Below are 18,313 nucleotides of genomic sequence, written 5' to 3' on the forward strand. Positions count from 1 at the left end.
TACTTGCTCCTCCTCTGTGCTCACTCACCTGACCCTGAACCAATTCCTCTCAAGACATTATCAACAAGTGCTAATTACTGTTCATATAGAGATTTCCCTCCCAAACAACTCTTGGAGGGTAGGTACTGGATTATTATGAACAGGTGCTCAGTATATGTTAAATCAATAAATGAACATTGGTTCTAAGATCCTAGACCTGATTTTGGAAGAGTAGACTATTTTCTTTGTGAAACTAGTGGGAAGAATTGCTAGAAGCCAAAATCTCTACTCATTCATTCCTACCCAGCCAGAACCTGGGCCGTTTCTCAGTGATAGCTGTACTTGCAATTTTTGGACACCAGGGGGCGCCACTGATAACACAGCCCAAACTCGAAAACTTTTGTGGGCAGATTTAGGACCCTTTATTGCACTTCTACTGAAGATAGTCATTTTCCAAATGAAAGCTTTTCGTAACCAGAAACCCTGTGGTGTAGAGGAATGACAGCTAGAGATATGACAGTTCATAGAGAACACAGATCATTCATTTATGCACTTTTATTGAATACCAGCTTTGCACTGGCTCAAGTCCTAACCCTGGAGAGTATGAAGATAAATGAAATTCAGTCCCTGATGAACACAGGAGCTAATGGAGAAGATAGATACTGATGAGATAATCATAATTCAGCTATAAGATACAGCAGAAGACTGGAGACATAGGGCAAGTCAGGGAAGACAGGCAAGGTGGTGAAGGAAGGGATGACTTTTGAGCTGGGTCTTTTTTTTTTTTTGCTAATCACAACTTTTGGTTCATGCTATGCTGTCATCATTGTTCAAGGCACGGATGCTTTTTTTTCACTGGAGCTGAGACTTCCAGGATAGAGAGAAAATTCCAAAGGACAGAGTTTGGTGTGGTGGCCTCAGCCTTAGTTTCTTTATCTGTAATGAGTATAGCCTTGTCTTATTCAGCAGAGCTCTTGTGAAGGAGAGAAGATGTTTGATATGACAGCTCTGGCAAAGAGTAGCATAGAGGCACGAGAATTGTTAATCCAATTCGATTTAACCAACATCTGCAGAATTTCAGGAGCAGGGCCCTAAGACCAATTCAAGTAAGATACACCTGGTGTACGGTAAAGGCTTGGAGTTTAGGTTTAAAATAGACAGATGGGGGAAACAAAAAGCTCTCTGTTTCCTCTTGAGACTCATAATGTGATGAGGTGTTCTTACAGAGGCTATACTCATGTGAGGACCCAACATAGGGACTACTGAAGTGAGAGTCAAAACTTCAGATCTAGGAAGATCCATGAAGTCTCAGCATTTTCCTGTTTTGTAGAATATTAAGGCCAAGCTGAATTAATAATCTGGTACTTATATCCTGTAGTTGGGGATACGGAGATCCAGAGGGGAACTGGCTTTTTTTTTCCTCGAAGTATTTTATTTATTTATCTGAGAGAGAGAGAGAGAGTGAACAGAGGGGAGAGGCAGAGAGAGAGAGAGAGGGAGAAGCAGGCTCCCCTGATGAGCAGGGAACCCAGTTGGGGCTCACTCCCAGGATCCTGGGATCAGGACCTGAGCTAAAGGCAAAGGCTTAACCGACTGAGCCATCCAGGTGCCCCTTCTTCACCATTTTTAAATGTATAGTTCAGTCATGTTAGGTACATATGCATTGTTTTGCAACCAGCTTGAAATATTGTACTATATCCATTAAACAATTCCCTATCCTCTCCTGGTAACCACTGTCCTACTCTCTGTCTCTCTGAATTTGACTACTTTAGGTACCTCACAAAGTAGAATTATATAGAATTTACATTTTGTGACCAGCTTATTTTACTTAGCATAATGAACCTCAACATTCATACATGTTGTAGAATGTAGAATTTTCTTCCCTTTTTAAGGCTGAATAAATTCCACTGTATGTATATACGACATTTTGTTTATTCATTTGTCTGTCCATTTAGATTCTACCTTTTGGCTATTGTGAATAGTACTGTTATGAACATGGGTGTACAAATATCTCTTTGAGACCCTGTTTTCAATTTTTTTTAAAGAATTTTATTTATTCATTTGACAGAGAGAGATCACAAGTAGGCAGAGAAGCAGGCAGAGAGAGAGAAAGGGGGGGAAGCAGGCTCCCTGCTGAGCAGAGAGCCGGATGTGGGACTCGATCCCAGGACCCTGAGATCATGATCTCATGACCTGAGCTGAAGGAAGAGGCTTAACCCACTGAGCCACCCAGGCGTCCTCTTGTTTTCAATTTTTTGAGTATATATCCAGAAGTGGAATTGCTGGGATTGTATGCCAATTCCTTTCTTTCTTTTCCTTCCTTTCTTCCTTCCTTCTTTCTTTCTAAAATTAAGTAGGCTCCACACCCAATATGAGGCTTGAACTCAGGACCCTGAGATCAAGAGTTCCATGTTCTACTGACTGAGCCAGCCAGGCACCTCATATGCTAATTCTATTATTAGTTCCCAGCCACCATTTTAGCCTCACAGGAAACGCAACTGGCTCTGACAGGTTCAAGTTCTTGGTATGAATTGGTAAGAGAGCCTCACTTCCTGCCTTCAAGACCCAGGCTTTTTGTATCAAATGAGTTATGTTCCCATACTCCTTTAAAAATTATGTGGTAGCTAAGAGAAATAACGCAGTCGAGTTTAAAGAAATTAAACATGTTTTACTTTCTTTTTTTCTGGACTGTTCTCTTAGGCAAATGAGTGAACAGGCCAAGTTGACTTAGGCAGAAGTGACAAACTAGCAATCTGAGTGATTAATTTACACTGCAAATGTGTTTATATGGTCCATTTAGGGCTTTTTACTTACTTATTTATTTATTTTTATAAGACCCCCCCCCCCCCAAAAGATAGAGAGAGACAGCACAAGCAGGAGGAACACCGGCACAGGGAGAAGCAGGTTACCTGCTGAGCAAGAAACCCAATGCAGGACTCAATCCCAGGACCCTGGGATCATGACTTGAGCCAAAGGCAGATACTTAAACCACTGAGCAACCCAGGTGTCCCAGGACTTTTTACTTTTAAAAATTAATTGCTAGTACTAAAAAAAGTGATATGTCATGTAAAAGTTCAACTTTCCATCTTCTCTTAAAGATGATCCAGAAATACTGAGTTCACCTTCCTGCCTGCTCTCCAGTGTGCCATAGTCCCTACCACTCCTATTACCCCCCTACTTCTCTGAATTGTATTATCTCTCTGCCAACTTTGCCATTTGAGCTTAAGGCCCCTGACTCAGAGCATAGGTCTAGTAGAACTTAGGTCAGGGGCTCATCTTCTGTTCTGGACAGTTTCCTAGCACAGAGTTGTTATTCAATAAATATTTTAGTGATCAAATGAATTAATTCATGTCTACCAGCTTTTAGTGAGCACTTACTACGTGCAGGGCCTATGGCTGGATCCTCCTTTCTCAGAGATGAATAAGGCACAACCCCTTGACCTCCGAAAACTCAATCTTATGGGGTGGAGGGAGGCAGACATCTATCTTTAAGGTCCAATTCTGGACCCAAGGCGTTGGTCAGAAGTGGAAGTTTCTGAGGAGGAAACCCTGAATTGTATCTGGAAGAAGGAGAGAGCCGTTATACCCGGAGCTGGAGGTAGAGGGGAGAGTGTTTCAGGCAGAAGCAACAGCAGATACAAAGGGGGGGTGGTGAAGGTTCAGTGTGTTTGAGGAACTTAAAGAAGGCCAGTGTGACTGGAGCTTGAGAGTGGGGAGAGCGGTAGTAGATGAGGTTAGAAGTGTATTTTTATATCAACTGTCTAACCCTTAAGCCAGGCAGCTGTTGGGTAAATCCATGTTCCTGGTCTTCAGAGGGCTCTCTCAGAACAGGTAGCTGGCTTAGCACTGTCAGTCAGAGGAGAGACTGTGCCCAATTCCTTCTCCTGCCTCCGGTGCCAAGGACAGGGTAGGGCACAGAGCAGGTTTTAGTCAAGATCTGCTGACAGCATACTCGAGAGAGAACAGGAAATGCAGGCTCTGTTGAAGGAGGCCCAGGCGCGGCTCTCTCTTCACTGGGGCACTCATTCTAAGTCGCTAACACCTTCTCCAAGCGACACAGAGAGCTGGGAGAGTGAGAGGCAGAGAGGAACCAGCCACGGGCCCTACCCACAAAAACCTCAAAGGGGAGGGGATTTGAGGGGCAGGTAGGAAAACGGGCGGTGACAGTTAAAGGAGCGCATCCGACTTCTCTTGAATGTGGCAGGAAGGGGGGGGTCAGCAGATGGGCTGATGGGGTCCTTTAGCCGAGACTTAAGGGATGCGTAGGGCAATTTTAACTATAGTGTTTTGGACGTTTCATTTTGTTTTCTAGCATCATTTCCTCTGAAAACACTCGCAGTCCCTAATAGGTTGCCCTGGGGCGGATCCTTGCTTCACTCTCCAAACCCTCCGCAAAGGGGCTGGGCCTCCCAGGAGCTCGAGTCCTGTGTGCAGCACCCAGATTTGCCCGCCAGGGGCCGCTGCGCGCGGGTGACTAAGCGCGCAGGTTCCTAAACTGCAGGGAGGAGGAAACTGATTGGCTGCGCGGCGCGGAGGGAGGGCGGAGCCTGAAAGCCGGCCTGAAGTGGGGGGCTGGGAGCGTGCCCCCGGCCCATCCGGGCCAGGCGGTTGTCGCTTCAGGGATCCCGGGATTGCAATCGTTGTGCCGGGGGTCTCTCTCCAGCTCGGCTTTAGAGCTGAGGCGAGTGGAGCAGCACCGAGGCCCGGAGATCGGGCAGGGCAGTTACTGTCGCCGTCGCTGCAGGCCTGGGTTACCTGAGCAACTGCGTGTCCGGGGCGCGCCCGCCCATCCGCGGGCGGTTAGAGCGGGAGAGAATTCCCGTGGGGGAAGGGGAGGCCGGGACCCGACCCTTGGCGCGGGAGGGGGGTCCTGCAGACACCAGTGTGGACCAGGGTCGGGGAGAGCCCACCGCGGGCTGAGGGCACCCATCGACTGCCTCTAACAGGTTATTCCGGGATAAACCCGGCGCTGGGGCGGGCCGGGCTTCGCTGGGGGCCGGGCGGCGCGGGGCGGGCCTGCAGGAGAGCACGCCCCCGCCCGCCCCGGGCCCGCCCCGCGCCGCCCGCCACCCTGCCGAGGAGCCGCTGTCCCGGGCCTGGCCAGTACGCGTCCGCCTGCTGAACCTGGGCACCGCGGGCCGCCTGGGCACGGGACTGGGCGGGGGCGCCGACCTCGGCCTAGGAGGCCTGGGATCCCGGAGCCGCCCGCGCCCGCGGGGACCTGCGAGTTGCACGCCCTCTCCGAGCCTGTGCTGCTCCCGGCTACTCGGCGGGGAGAGGCCAGGTGCCCCCCTCTTCTCCTCTCTTCCCTTCCTCCCCCACTCCGGTGCCCGCGGGAGATCCCGCCAGTCCGCCTCCTCCCGCAGAGGTGTAGTCCGCTGCGGAGCTGACAGCGGCCCCGCAGCCACCCTGTCCAAACTCTCCGGAAGCGGCTAGAGCAGACTTCGGCGCTCAGGCCGCCGCAGCTCCGGCGGACCCACTGTTGGAACCGAGGAACCCGCCCTCCTCCCGCGCCCAAACTTGGAGCACTTGACCTTTGGCTGTCGTAGGAGGCAGGCCGGCGGGTGCCTGGACAGCTGCGGCGCCTCGAGGGCATCTTGCCTGGGGTTCCAGGACTGTCGGTACACTTCTGGGCTCCCGGCTTTGCTCTGGGATCCCGAGGTGTCCACATCAGGCGCATGTTAACTGAGACCTGGAGTCATGGATGTGTGCGCCCGTGTTGCCCTGTGGCTCCTCTGGGGGCTTCTCCTGCATCACGGCCAGAGCTTCAGCCATAGCCACAGTGAGAAGGCGACGGGAGCTGGCTCGGGGGCTAGTTCCGAGGAGTCCACCGCAGCAGGTAAGGCCTTGCCACGGGCTGGAGTGGGCTGGGAGTGTTGACTCAGAACGGAGGGGCAAGTTGAACCTTAGGTTTCTGCATGTGAGGGTGATAGCACTGCCTGTTCTCAGCAGTGCAAGGAGTTCTTTCTGTTCAGGAGCCATGGCTAATGTCTCTGTCCCTGGCAAGCGACTTTCCTCCTCCTTTCTCCCCAGAATGTCTTCTGTTGGCAGTGAGAAGGGGTTGGCCCTTGGGGCACCTTGGCCTTTCAGATCAGCAAGCCAGGACCCATTCTTAGGACTACTTTTCTGGAAGAATGGCCTAAGCAGATGATAAGTCTATTTGCTCTTGGCCAGTTTCAGCACTTGGCAGCACAGGGGAGGTTGAGGCTACTTGGGTTGGGCAGGGAAAGTCAGGGCTGGGCCAACTCTGTTGCCCTATAGCTTGGTCTTGAGGTGTGCCTTTCTGTTCCAAGAAGCGTGGGAAACTTAGTCCCTCCCTTCCCTTAGGTAATCTGCTGTCTTTTAGCTATCCCATTTGAAATATCAAGGTAGTTCGTTAGGTCGAAAACTATTTACCACTAGGGAGTTAAATGGATTTTTCTTATTGTGGGTATGGTATAATTTCTGGGGCCACTTGTTGATTTATTCCATTTCTTCTGACTGATGAGGGTAGGAATTCTATGATATTTTTGATCTGTCCTGTTTTTCTTTATGTACTCATGGAGGCTTGTTAGATACCAGGAGCCCTGGAGTTCTGTTGCAGAATGCAAAAGAAAAGAATACTTTTAAAATTCAGTTGTTTTACACAAGGCTTAGAAGGAATTTGGTTTTCTTTCCTCGTTTCTCTCACCCTGGTACTGTGTTCTATCCAAAGCAGTGGGCTGCAGATTAGGGAGAGTTTATAGCTGAGTTTTTAATGAGATGACTGCTCAGTGATACCCACTGATAGAAGGAGGGAAAGGAAACATAGGTCATGGTGGCTGGAAAGTTTCATGGATGGATGCAGATGCTGGCTTTGATGGTAGACCCTTTCTCGGAAAACCCTCTCTTTTAACTTCTTTGATTGGGCTGGGTGTACCTGCAGCTGAGTTCCAAGTAGGGTTGTCCTGCAAACAAGCATAGGACCTAGGCTGTTGTTTTGAAGATTGGTCTTTCTTGCAGATGAATCCTTTTCCTCCATAAGGTATCTCCTTGGCCCCAGAAATGTAGCTCAAACCTAGGTTTTCATTGGGCTGTGTGGGGAAAGTCTAGTAGGCAGATGTGGATCAAACTGTGAAGTAGAGCCTAGGAACATCTCTGCTGTGTCAGTGACAGTCCCGCTTATAAGGCTGAAATGTCCTTTTCTCACCCTAAAATATGAGTGCCTGAGATAAAATGAATATTTTTGGAGGGCGGGAGGTGATTTATATTTTAGACATGAGCTAAAGTGATGATGTTCTGAATTTTAAGCATTAACTTTCAATCGAGAAGATTGTGCTTAAGGTAAGAGGCCTTCCAGCATCCCTCAGATCCACGAGGTGACTTGATCTTGTGGGGACAGCCCTCCTCATAGCATATCTCAGAGGCCTGGCTATGCTGATTATACCACTTAGGCCTCTGGTTTGGTCCTTGATTGCTCTCCGTTCAGAAATTAGTTTCTGTTGTCATAATAAAACTGAATCCCAGGGAGGGAAGTCTTAGAGAAGGACCCTAGATGCCAGGCATGATTATAGTTTGTGGGAACCTGGGGACCCCAGCACTGTTGTTCTAGGTTGTCCCTTGGGCCTATCTGGGACTTTGGCTTAGACAGGGACTCTTTTTTTTTTTTTTTTTTTGGCAAAGAGGTGGCTTATGGACTGGGCTCTGCTAAAGGATTTGGGAAGAAGCTCCTTATGCAGCCAGGAACCCTTGTAGCCCTTCCAGTCTCCATGTATTCTTAGAGCGCAGGAGTTTTACTTGCTCTTAAAGCTGCCATTTCTCTTACCATCTTTGGCATACCTGGTCAATTTATTTGTTCTCTGTAGTTTATATTTTATAATTATACAGCTATTTTTTCCTATAAAAGGCTCATGATAGCTTAGTAGAATGCATGGCAGGTGGTATGAGCCCCTATTTTGTAGGTCAAGAAAGCAGGTCCTGTGCTCTCTTACAGATAGGTCTTAGATTTCTTCCATCTTCTCTGGCCCTGCCCTGTTAAAGGAGTGCTTAGGCAGGGCCAGGAGAATGTTACTTTCTTCCTGGTCATTTATTTAGGCAGGCCCTGGTAACTGAGCTGATAAGATCCAAGGAGAAGACTGTCATTTTCTCACCTGGAGAGTCTTCTGCAGAGACCAGAGAATTGGATTTTTTTTTTTCTCATTGGAGGTATAGGTCTATCTTAAAACCCTGTTCCTGCAGTGAAGGCAGGTGCTCTGCTAAGAGGCCCTCTCATCCCGACAGCGGAGAGTCCATTCTTGTCCCCTTCTGGCTCTTTGATTCCTGCACACCCAGCTGTGCTGTCATTTTCTCAGTAAAGATCTGGACCTGGGTGGGCCACCCTGGGGACTGCATTTCTGAAGCTGGCCTGACACGGATGCTTAGAACCGTAGACTCTGGGCTCATTGCTTCCAGAAACTCAAAAGGTTTTCTGCAGAATGTTTGTGGGGGATCCCAGGTGAGTCAGATTGTGACTGCCAGGGTGGGAGATAACCCTGATCCAGAACTATGGTGTGATTCAGTATAGCCAGAACAGGACCCTGGAGGATAGGCATCCAAGCAGTGTGTGGACTGCAGGCTGGGTTCTCAATCAACCCCTGATGGCAGCAGGAGGCCAGAGCCCTGTCTGCCCACCCAGCTAGTTGCTGCTGCCTCCAAGGCTATAAATGGCCTGGCCATCTTGGTGGTTATGCTAATTTTAGCTGAGGGTAGCTCCCGGAACTGGATGGGGGCCAAGGGCAGGTGGGTGGGGCTTGGCCCAGGCAAATATTGGGGCTGGGAGAGGGTCACACTAATCCTGGAGCAACTAGGACATCATCTGTACCCACACCTCAGCTTTGACAATCACTCCTTAGCTAGGTTAATTTATTCAGCAAACTCTGAACAGTGTCAGCTCATGTGCTATTTATTTAACAGATATTTGAGAGTCTGCTCTGTGCCACATGCTATGTTCAGTGGCAGGAATTTAAGGATGAAGAGAACAGATATGTTCTCTGCCCTCAAGGAGGTTACCATCTAGTGGGGAGATAAGAAATAAATACATAAATATTTTATCATGGTGTGGTGCTATGGAAGAAAGCCTAACCAGAGCAGTGTTTTGAGAAGGGGAGGAGGACAGAGATCCAGCTCAAGGAGCAATTCAGTGCCTAGGAAGACATTAATAATGGTGCGGTAATAGCAGCTAATATTTGTTAGTGCTTAGTGTGTGGCAGGCACTGTTCCAAACATTTTATTTCACTAATTCTTTTTTTTTTTTTTTAAAGATTATTTATTTATTTATTTGACAGACAGAGATCACAAGCAGGCAGGGGGGTGGGAAGTAGGCTCCCTGCTGAGGAGAGAGCCTGATGCGGGGCTTTTCTCCATCCCAGGACCCTGGGATTATGACCGGAGCTCAAGGCAGAGGCTTTAACTCACTGAGCCACCCAGCTATCCCTTCACTTAATTTTTACTATCATCCAGTGTGCTGAGTATTAGCCCTGTTTTATATTTGAGGAAATGGAATCAGAGGTTAAGTAACTTGCCTAAGGTTATACAGCAAGTAAGGAGTAGAGTTAGAATTTGAATCCAGGCAGCCTGACTCTTGCCTCCACCTCAGCCCTTAGGTTATACACTCTCACAGCTTTGTGATAAACTCTGTGATAGAGGTATTGTATACACACACACACAAGGCTGTGGGAAGCCCAGAGGAGCAAGTGACTAACAGTGCCTGGGAGAGCTGGGGGAGGCATTTCAGTTTCCCCCATAATTTTTTCTCAGATCTTGGGAGATAGAAAGTGGTTGCCTAATCCAGAAGTTAAGAGGTGGAAACATCAGGTCAGCCCACTTATTTTTTTACAAATGAGGGAACTAACATCCAGAGAAGCATCAAATATAAGTTCCACAGTGGGTTATTGGTCAAACTAGATGAAGACAGTCAAGTCAAGGACCCTGACTTAATTGGTTATTCAACCCACAAGTCCATAGTGAGTGTTTACTGCTTACTTTGCGCTATGGAAGAGACTTAGGGGTACCAAAGAAGTCTAAGTCGGGGGGCAGGGGGCATGCTCTGTATTAAATATAGCATAATGCACAGGCTTAAAGAAGCATAGAACCAGGCAGTGTAGACAGTTCATAGGCTAAGAATTAAGAGAGCTGTTTGTGGGTTAGGGTCTGCTGAGGTGACTAGGGAGGGCTTCCTGGGAACCAGGAGGGAGTGGTGGTTTGATGTGGGGAAGGCTGGAGGAAGGGGCATTGTAGATGCCCGGGTCACCAGTGTGAGTACATGGAGTCTCACAGTTGGTGGCTGAACAATAGCTGCTTCATACTTGGCCAGCTACCTCGCATGAGAGCCTGTAGACAGGAAGATCACAGTTATATGTGATCTAGGGGCTGGGCTAAGAGCTACCATAATTTTGAAGTAGTCATAAATGTAAATACTATTTTGAGACATGTGCAAATATAATGTGGTGTGAAAATGTCATTTCTTTTGGTGACAAAATCATAGGTACTGCTATGAATACTGTGGTTTGTTGCCCATAAGATATAATGGAAAAAAATGTTAACTTTCAGTAAAAGAAATTTGGAAATAAAGATGTAATTTGTTTCCCATCCAAATTCACAGGGTCCTCTGAATTCTGTCCATGGGCTTCTCAGGAATGTGGGGCCTTCATGTTAAGAACGCCTGTTCTCTGGCAAGGAAGGGATGAGGTCTTGTTGAGGGAAATGGTTTCCTTGGGCTCCATAGAACTTGGGTTTGAGTAAAGGGGCCCCTCATTTCCTGCTGAGTAACTTTGAGATACCGTTGCTTAATGACTTCATGGGCATGCTGTGGTATGTTTCCCTTTGTGGGAAATGATACTCTAGGAAACAGCAGCTCTGGCTGTCAGAATTCTAGGGAGAGAAGTCTGGGCTTCCAACAGAACTTTCTCTCTCTTTCTTTCTTTTCCTCCTCCTTCTTCTTCTTCTTCTTTTTTTTTTTTTTGGTTACTGCTGATTAAAATGAAATATTTAAAATATACAGCAAGGTATAAAGAATAATACATTGAATACCATGTGCCCAAGACACAGTTTAAGAAATAAAATAATAACAATACAGAGTTTTCTTTATTACCCCCAGGACACTTTGTATACATTTCTGATGTAACACATAACATTGTATATATGTTTGCTCTCTCCCAAGTGTAAAGCCTGTGGAAGAAGGGGAGATGGGTTGTACTTTATTTATCTCTGTTTTTATTGTGCCCAGCCTAAAGCCTCTGTTAAAGTTTGTTGGAAAAGATGCAGTCAGGGCCTGTTTGAAGGGATCACATTTTCTCTCTTCCTTTCAAACCATCTCATATCTTGGTATACATTTTGGACTTTTCCTCAACCCGTGGAGGTGCTGCTCACCCAGGGTACTTGATATTTTCATCCACGCTCAGAACTGTTTATTCTTTTTCTTTTTAAAAAAGATTTTATTTATTCATTTGAGAAACAGGGAGAGAGAGTGCAAGCTAGGGGGAAGGACAGAGGGAGAAGGAGAAGCAGGCCGCCCCGCTGAGCAGGGAGCCCAACATGGGGCTTGATCCCAGGACCCTGGGACCATGATCTGAGCTGAAGGCAGACGCTCAACCGGCTGAACTACCCAGGCATCCCTCTTTCTTCTTTTTCATTCTATCTTATTTTATCCTTAACTTTGGAATTAGGTGGGACTGTTTTTATTATTATGGTCTTTTAAAGTGACACATTGGTGGCTGAGAAATTTGTGTTTTTGCTCCCATTGCTAAAAATTTGTACGACTAGAACTATACCTCTGGGGATCCGTGTGCCAAGCCTTTGCTGTTTTTATCAGAATGTATTACCTGTTGATGTCTTTCTCACGGATCTGGCACTTAGAGCCTTTAGCCTCAGTGGTCTGGTGATAGCTATGTTGACAGGGTGTTTGAATAGACTAGTCATGTATCACCAAGAGTCTTGGAGAGTCTATAATCTTAAGAACCATGCTGTGCCTGTGGAGTTATCTGTGTCTATGCTTGCCTTCCTCAGTATACCGTAAGCCCTTCGGAGGGTAGGACACCAAGCTCCTAGCAAAGGCTTGGCATGTAGTATACTTTGTACATAATGAAGTTTGTAGAACTACACTGAATGGAATTTATTTTCTGCTTCTGATTCTCCGGTATTTTACTAAGCATTTGGTTAGAAGTTGAAAAAATTTTCTTTGGAGAGGGTTAGGTCATGTTGAACAAAGAAGCTTCACTTAGAAAGTTCTCTGTTGGGGTGGCTGGGTGGCTCAGTGGGTTAAAGCCTCTGCCTTTGGCTAGGGTCATGGTCCCAGGGTCCTAGGATCAAGCCTTGTGTCAGGCTCTCTGCTCAGCGGCGAGCCTGCTTCCTCCTCTCTCTCTGCCTGCCTCCCTGCCTACTTGTGATCTCTTTCTGTCAAATAAATAAATAAAATCTCTCAATCCTAGTTTTTGTGGGTCTGAAAAACCTCAGTTAGAATCCAAGTGTTTGCTTGTGGTAGCACCTCTCTAAAGGTAGTTGCTTCTCTTAACCTACAGTTCTGTTGTTTAACTTGAGGTATACCCATCAAACACCTATAGACTTTGGGTATAGCCAAGCAAGGCTTTTATTCAGGGCTTACTCTAGGCTGTAGGGAAGCTATTGATAAAGTCTGGGTTCTTGTATTTGACCTTATTTCCCCCCCATGCCCCCTTCCTTTTACTGGGTGTAACCACTTCCCTAGCCCCACCTGCAGGCTTGAAATGGCTGACCGGAATGGCCTGGTCCCTGCCTGTAATGGTGCATAACAAATTATCCCCAAATGCAGAGGCTTAAAATAGTAAACATTTATTATCTCACAGTTTCTTTGGGTTATGAACCTGGGTGCTTGCTTAGCTGGGTGCCTCTGGCTCAGGTCTCTCATGACGTTGCATCAAACTTTTGGGTTGGGGCTGAGGGCTTGATGGGGGGTGGCACATCTGCAAGTTAATTTATGGGTTGTTGGCGGGCCTTGGTCCCTTGCCACATGGGACTCTTCATTGGGTTGCTTCATGACACGGTAGCTGGCTTCCCTCAGGACAAGTGAGCCAAGAGGGAGTACCCAAGCGACAGTCTTTTTATTGCCTAATCTCGCAACTGATATGCCACAACTTCTGCTGTATTCTGTTTGTTAGAAGTAAATCAGTAAGTCTGGCCCATACTCAAGGTGAAAGGCTTACACAAGGATGTGAATAACAGCAGGGTGGGGATCACTGGGGGCAATGGTATCACCCTAAGACCATGATACATTTATCCTCCTGTGGTAAAAAGAAGATGCCTGTGGTATCACGCTAGGGCCGTGATCTTGGGAACAATGGCTTTTAGGAGCTATGCCCTCTTAGTTTTTCTTAAACTTCTTTTACTTGCCTCCTAGAGTTTTGTGGAGTCTCTTTGTACTTCCTTTGGTATTATGTCCTCTTGGTTCATGCATGACTTCATTGCTTTGATATGTAGAGTTGGCATGGCCCCTCCCTCTATATTCTTCCTGTATCTTAGGCCCAATCCTAAAGTAGCTTTTTATCCTAGTTTCTAGCCTTGTCTTGCAACTCCTCATTTTGGTACCTTCAGTTCTGAAGCCCATTGTACATCTACTGACCTTGGAGACTTTACCATGCCAGCTTGGCCTCAAAGACTTATAAATGGCATTGACTTGGAACTTACATACTGACAGATGAAAAACTTACTATGACCTTTTAGGTCATTGGTGTTGGGTACTAGGACTTAACATCTTAGTATGTCAAAGCTGAAGGGCTTTTAAGGACCATCTCTCCTGTTTTCCACATGAGAGTAACAAAACTTGCCCAATGTCTTAGCCTGGGCTAGAATCTATTTTTGTCTGATTCTCATTCATATGCTATTTCTACTCTGTGCTAGAGTCCCTCTGCCCTAACACAGCCAGTGTGGATTGTTAGGGGGTCTGAGACCTAGGAGAACTAGAAAGCAGTTCGCAATATTGTATCATGTTCACAGAAACTGGGCTGGGCAGAATTGGGAGTATACAAAGCCAGCGCCAAGCACTGTTTCTAAGGAGTTTCCCGCACAGCTAGAGAGCTTTCATAAGGCCCAGTAAAGGGAGCCCAGGAGGATCTGTGGCAAAGGGTATCTAATAACTGTCTGCATTCTGTACCACTCCCTTGGGATTTCAGTTCAGGGTGAGGAGGGATCTGTGTCTCTTGGGACGTGAGGAGCAGGCTTCCCGAAGGAGGAGCAGGTTTCCGGAAGGAGGAGCATCCAGCCACTGTGCTGCGTGTCTCAGTGGTGTTTGGCTCAGCCACTTGCATTATGTATGGACTTGGGGCCTCCCCAGGCAGGGTAAATGTGTCTAGAGTTTTGTGGGACACCTGGAAAGTGCCAAGGGGAAGCTCTTTGGGCCCTGAGAATTTGACAAAGCCTCGCCTGTGTTGGCATAACTTGCTGGGGCAAGGGGACCTGCAGAGGGATGGCTACGGCCCTGTCACGTTTGTCGGAGTGGAGCAGGTCTCTCATGAGAGACCATGCGCAGAAAACCTGAAATGAGCCAGCAGCCCTGTACTTTAGTCTTCTGCTGGGGAGCTTGGGGTAAAGATGGTGCAGCCTCTAAAATCCCTTGGTGGGTGGTAGTTTCCTTCTCCATCCAGGCTTTTTGTCCCAGACCACTTGGCCTTCTTCATCTGCCTCTGTTCCTCTCTCTGGGCCTTGGCCCAGCCACTCTATTTTCTTTATCCTGGTCTGCAGAACCTCACTGTGTTTCTTTTTTACTTTACTTATGTCATTGTATTCTCCTCCCAGAATGCCTCCCCCCTCCTCCTTTCTTCTACCTAACCTCTCAGTCCTCTGGGAAGTGTTCCCTGACAATACTAGCCACGAGTTCCCTCTCTCTCCCATCAAGCTCTTGGGGCGCTTGGGGTCTCTACTACTCTGGGCACTTCACACCCTGTTCAAGCCTCTTGAAGCAAGAGATAAGCCTGCTTTAGAATCAAGAGCACTGGCTGAAGTTCTTACTGGCTGTAGGACTCAAACTACAGGGTTCTTACTTGAAAAATGGGGTTAAAAGAGAGTTAATTTATATGAAAGTGTTATATCGATTTTAAAGCCACTTTTTTTAGTTTTGTGATATCTGATAAAAATCAGATAGTTTTTTTATTTTTTTTTCGTTTGTTTCTGTCTTGAAGACAAGAGCCATGTCTGATTTGTTGGCCGTAGTACGTATCTTTAGGATCTCTCACCGTGCTGGTCAGAGACTGTGTGCTCAGTAGGTTGCTGGTGGATAGCAAGGAGTGCATCCTTGGGTTGAGTAGGCGCGGAGGGAGCACGCTGGACAATGCGATATCAGTGCCAGTGAAAAGCTTGGACAGAGAGCTCTGAGAGTAGGGTAGAATTCACAGGGTGGGTTTTCTGAGGATTTTTTTTTGTCCCTAGTATTTTGTCCTTATTTGTGGAGGACGTACTGAAGCTGTGCTTGACAACAGTTATTAGTTACACTGGGGAATGGTTTGGCCCTGAATTCTGGCTAACAGGTTTTTTTTTTTTTAAATAAAAATTTTAAAGGTTTTATTTATTTATTTGTCAGAAAGAGAGAGAGAGAGCACACACACAACACAGGCAGGGGGAGTGGCAAGCAGGGGCAGAGGGAGAAGGAGACTCCCTGCCAAGCAAGGAGCCTGAAGCGCGACGGCGACCGGATCCCAAAACCCTGGGATCACAACCCCAGCCAAAGGCCGATGCTTAACCGGCTAAGCCACCCAGGCGTCCCTGGCTAGCAGGTTTTGTTTGCCACAGCAACGGCTACCTGAGCAGGTGGCAGCAGCAGGGCTGTGCTCCGAGAGGGCTGACATGAGTCCTGTGGACAGGCCTTCCTTGGGTCCTGCTGTTCCTGTCTTTGGTTCCATGGTCCACATGGGTGTGCCTCAGGTCATACTTGAGGCAGCCAAATGAACAGAATACACTTGAACTGCTTTTCTTAGCCTGGGTTGTGGGATGGAGGTGGGGGAGCCTTCTTTTCTGCTGGCTTTTAAAACTTTATCTCTGATTCTGGAACTCCCCGGACCTCCGAGAACTCCAGCCTGCGTGGACATCACAGCAGCTTTCCTCCCGGGCACTTTCCTCCAGGGAGACTTGGTGGAGGAGGCAGAAGTTTAAGAGAGTCAGCTGTGCTGCCAGCATGGCCCAGCGAGGACAGATCCGTCCCTTTCCTCTGTTGGCCACATTCTACGGAGCTCCTGGCTGCCTAATGTGCAGTTCTGGCTTAGGTAATGACCAGAAATCTCACTGGCAGGTTGGCAGGCAGGCTTCCAAATCTCATGTGCTTCTAATTCTCTCCAGGGTGATTCAGTAGCTCTGCTCCCGTTCGGCCTCTCTGGGTTATCTCAGGCCTCTCAGGAAGCTCTCAGAACTCTCATCACTACTGTGTATGTTAAAACAAATGTGTCCATGTTTGCCAAGTTCCCAGAGCCAGCATCTAAAACGTAGTGGCCAGGGGAGATGGCTGCCACATATAATACATGCCCAGGTTAGAAAGTAGGGTGTGTGTGTGTGTATTTGCACGCCTGTGTGTTGCGGGATGCCAAACTCCAAAAGACCTTGTTTCACGTAATTTTTGCTGATGAGGGCAAAGTTCACTGAAACTCACCCTTCCTATCGCTAAAGAGATAAATATGTAATTAAGACAATTCAAATAAGTTGATGATAAGAATGATAGTAGCTACTATTCACTGAGAGCCTGTTATGTTCTAGGCACTGGGGTAGGTGCTTTACATCTGTACAACAATACAACAGTATTTTTCTCATTCTGTGGATGAAGAAACAGGTTTTTTTTTTTTTAAATAAAAATTTTAAAGGTTTTATTTATTTATTTGTCAGAAAGAGAGAGAGAGAGCACACACACAACACAGGCAGGGGGAGTGGCAAGCAGGGGCAGAGGGAGAAGGAGACTCCCTGCCAAGCAAGGAGCCTGAAGCGCGACGGCGACCGGATCCCAAAACCCTGGGGTAACTCTGAGATTTAAGTGATTTTCTCAAGGTTATTAAGCCAGGATTTGAATTTAGATTTATCTGACCCAAAGGCCAGTAATGTTTCTCTTTTAGTTTAATAACTTGTGGGGAGAGAAATAAACAGCTGTTTGAAGTTAGGTAGAGATACGCATTTGGATTAAAAAGTGTACAGCTTATCAGACTGTTGGCGGCATTGGTTTCTTCCTTAAGTGGCTTGGAAGAAATGGGATTAGGAATTTGGTGTGGGGGAGGGAATGAAAAGGGTGTATTTCACTTATACATTCTGAATGGGACTACCACAGTGGTGAAGTATATAGCTACAGAGTGGTGTGTGTTCAGTTGGTGTCTTCCCAGAACTAGCATTATGGTTGAACTCTTTTGGATATAAACTTTGGGATAGAGTCTGTATCTTCGTAGTGTTCTTTACTTCCTCAGTCAACATTGATTTTATTTATTTATTTGAGAGAGAGAGAGAGAGCATGAGAGGGGAGAAGTTCAGAGGGAGAAGCAGACACCCCACAGAGCTGGGACTCAGTCCTGGGACTGCAGGATCATGACCCGAGCCAAAGGCAGTTGCTTAACCAACTGAGCCACCCAGGTGCCCCTGGGTCTCCCATTTTATAGTTTATTGTGCAAGGTAATCTAGGTTCAGTGCCTTATGAATAATACTGATAGTCCTTTTGGAAAATGAGATCAGGGACACTTTGTGGAAGAGGTGGTAGCTTAGTGGCTCTTCAGGTACTTCAGGTAGAAATATAAGATATGTTGAGGCCAGCATTCCAGCCAGAGGAAATGTCATGAGTGAAGGCATGGAGTGGAAAAAAGTAGTCTCTAGGGGACATTAGTTAGTTCAGATTGGCTGGAGAAGAGCATCTGTGAGGGAGCATACTATAAAATAAGGCAGGAAAGATTGAGGAAAGATCAGGGAAGACCTCAATGCCAGGCTAAAGAATTTAGACATGACTTTTTAGGCAGAAAGTCATTCTTGCAGGTTTTGACCAAGGAAGGGACATGACCTGAGTTTTGCTTTGGGGAGCTTAGTCTCAGAGTGTATATACAATGCTTTGGTGGCCATGAGATTGGAGGCAGGGGGCCCAGGTAGGAGGCTTTGTGGAGATGAGGGTCTGCATTGTGGATGTAGAATCAGTAGGACTTATGGTTTAAGGGTAGGAGGGAAAGAAAGAGAAGAGTCAGAGGCACACCCATGTTTTCAGTGTAGGTAGTGAGGAGTCTGGTGGTGCCATTAATAGAAAACATGACAGTTAGAAGGAGGGTCATTGGGGTGCTTGGGTGGCTCAGTAGGTTGAGCATCTGCCCTTGGCTCAAGTCATGTTGCCAAGGTCCTGGGATCCAGTTCTGCATCAGGTTCCCTG

General features: G+C 47.1%; 1 protein-coding gene across 6 annotated transcripts in view; it reads left to right on the top strand.

The window, feature by feature from the left end:
• Positions 1-5,057: 5,057 nt before the first annotated feature.
• The window catches only part of STIM1 (stromal interaction molecule 1), a 193,311-nt gene continuing 180,055 nt past the window's right edge, over positions 5,058-18,313 (top strand). For 2 of the 6 annotated variants that reach the window (XM_044258663.1, XM_044258667.1), the window contains exon 1: positions 5,060-5,818. In XM_044258663.1, the coding sequence (XP_044114598.1) occupies positions 5,680-5,818 (139 nt within the window). In that variant the 5' untranslated portion in view covers positions 5,060-5,679. Of the gene's footprint in view, positions 5,819-18,313 lie in introns of all 6 variants that reach the window. The other 4 variants (XM_044258664.1, XM_044258668.1, XM_044258665.1 and 1 more) reach the window with 3 other exon arrangements.

This window comes from Neovison vison, chromosome 7 (assembly GCF_020171115.1).
Source record: "Neovison vison isolate M4711 chromosome 7, ASM_NN_V1, whole genome shotgun sequence".
Taxonomy (NCBI): domain Eukaryota; kingdom Metazoa; phylum Chordata; class Mammalia; order Carnivora; family Mustelidae; genus Neogale; species Neogale vison.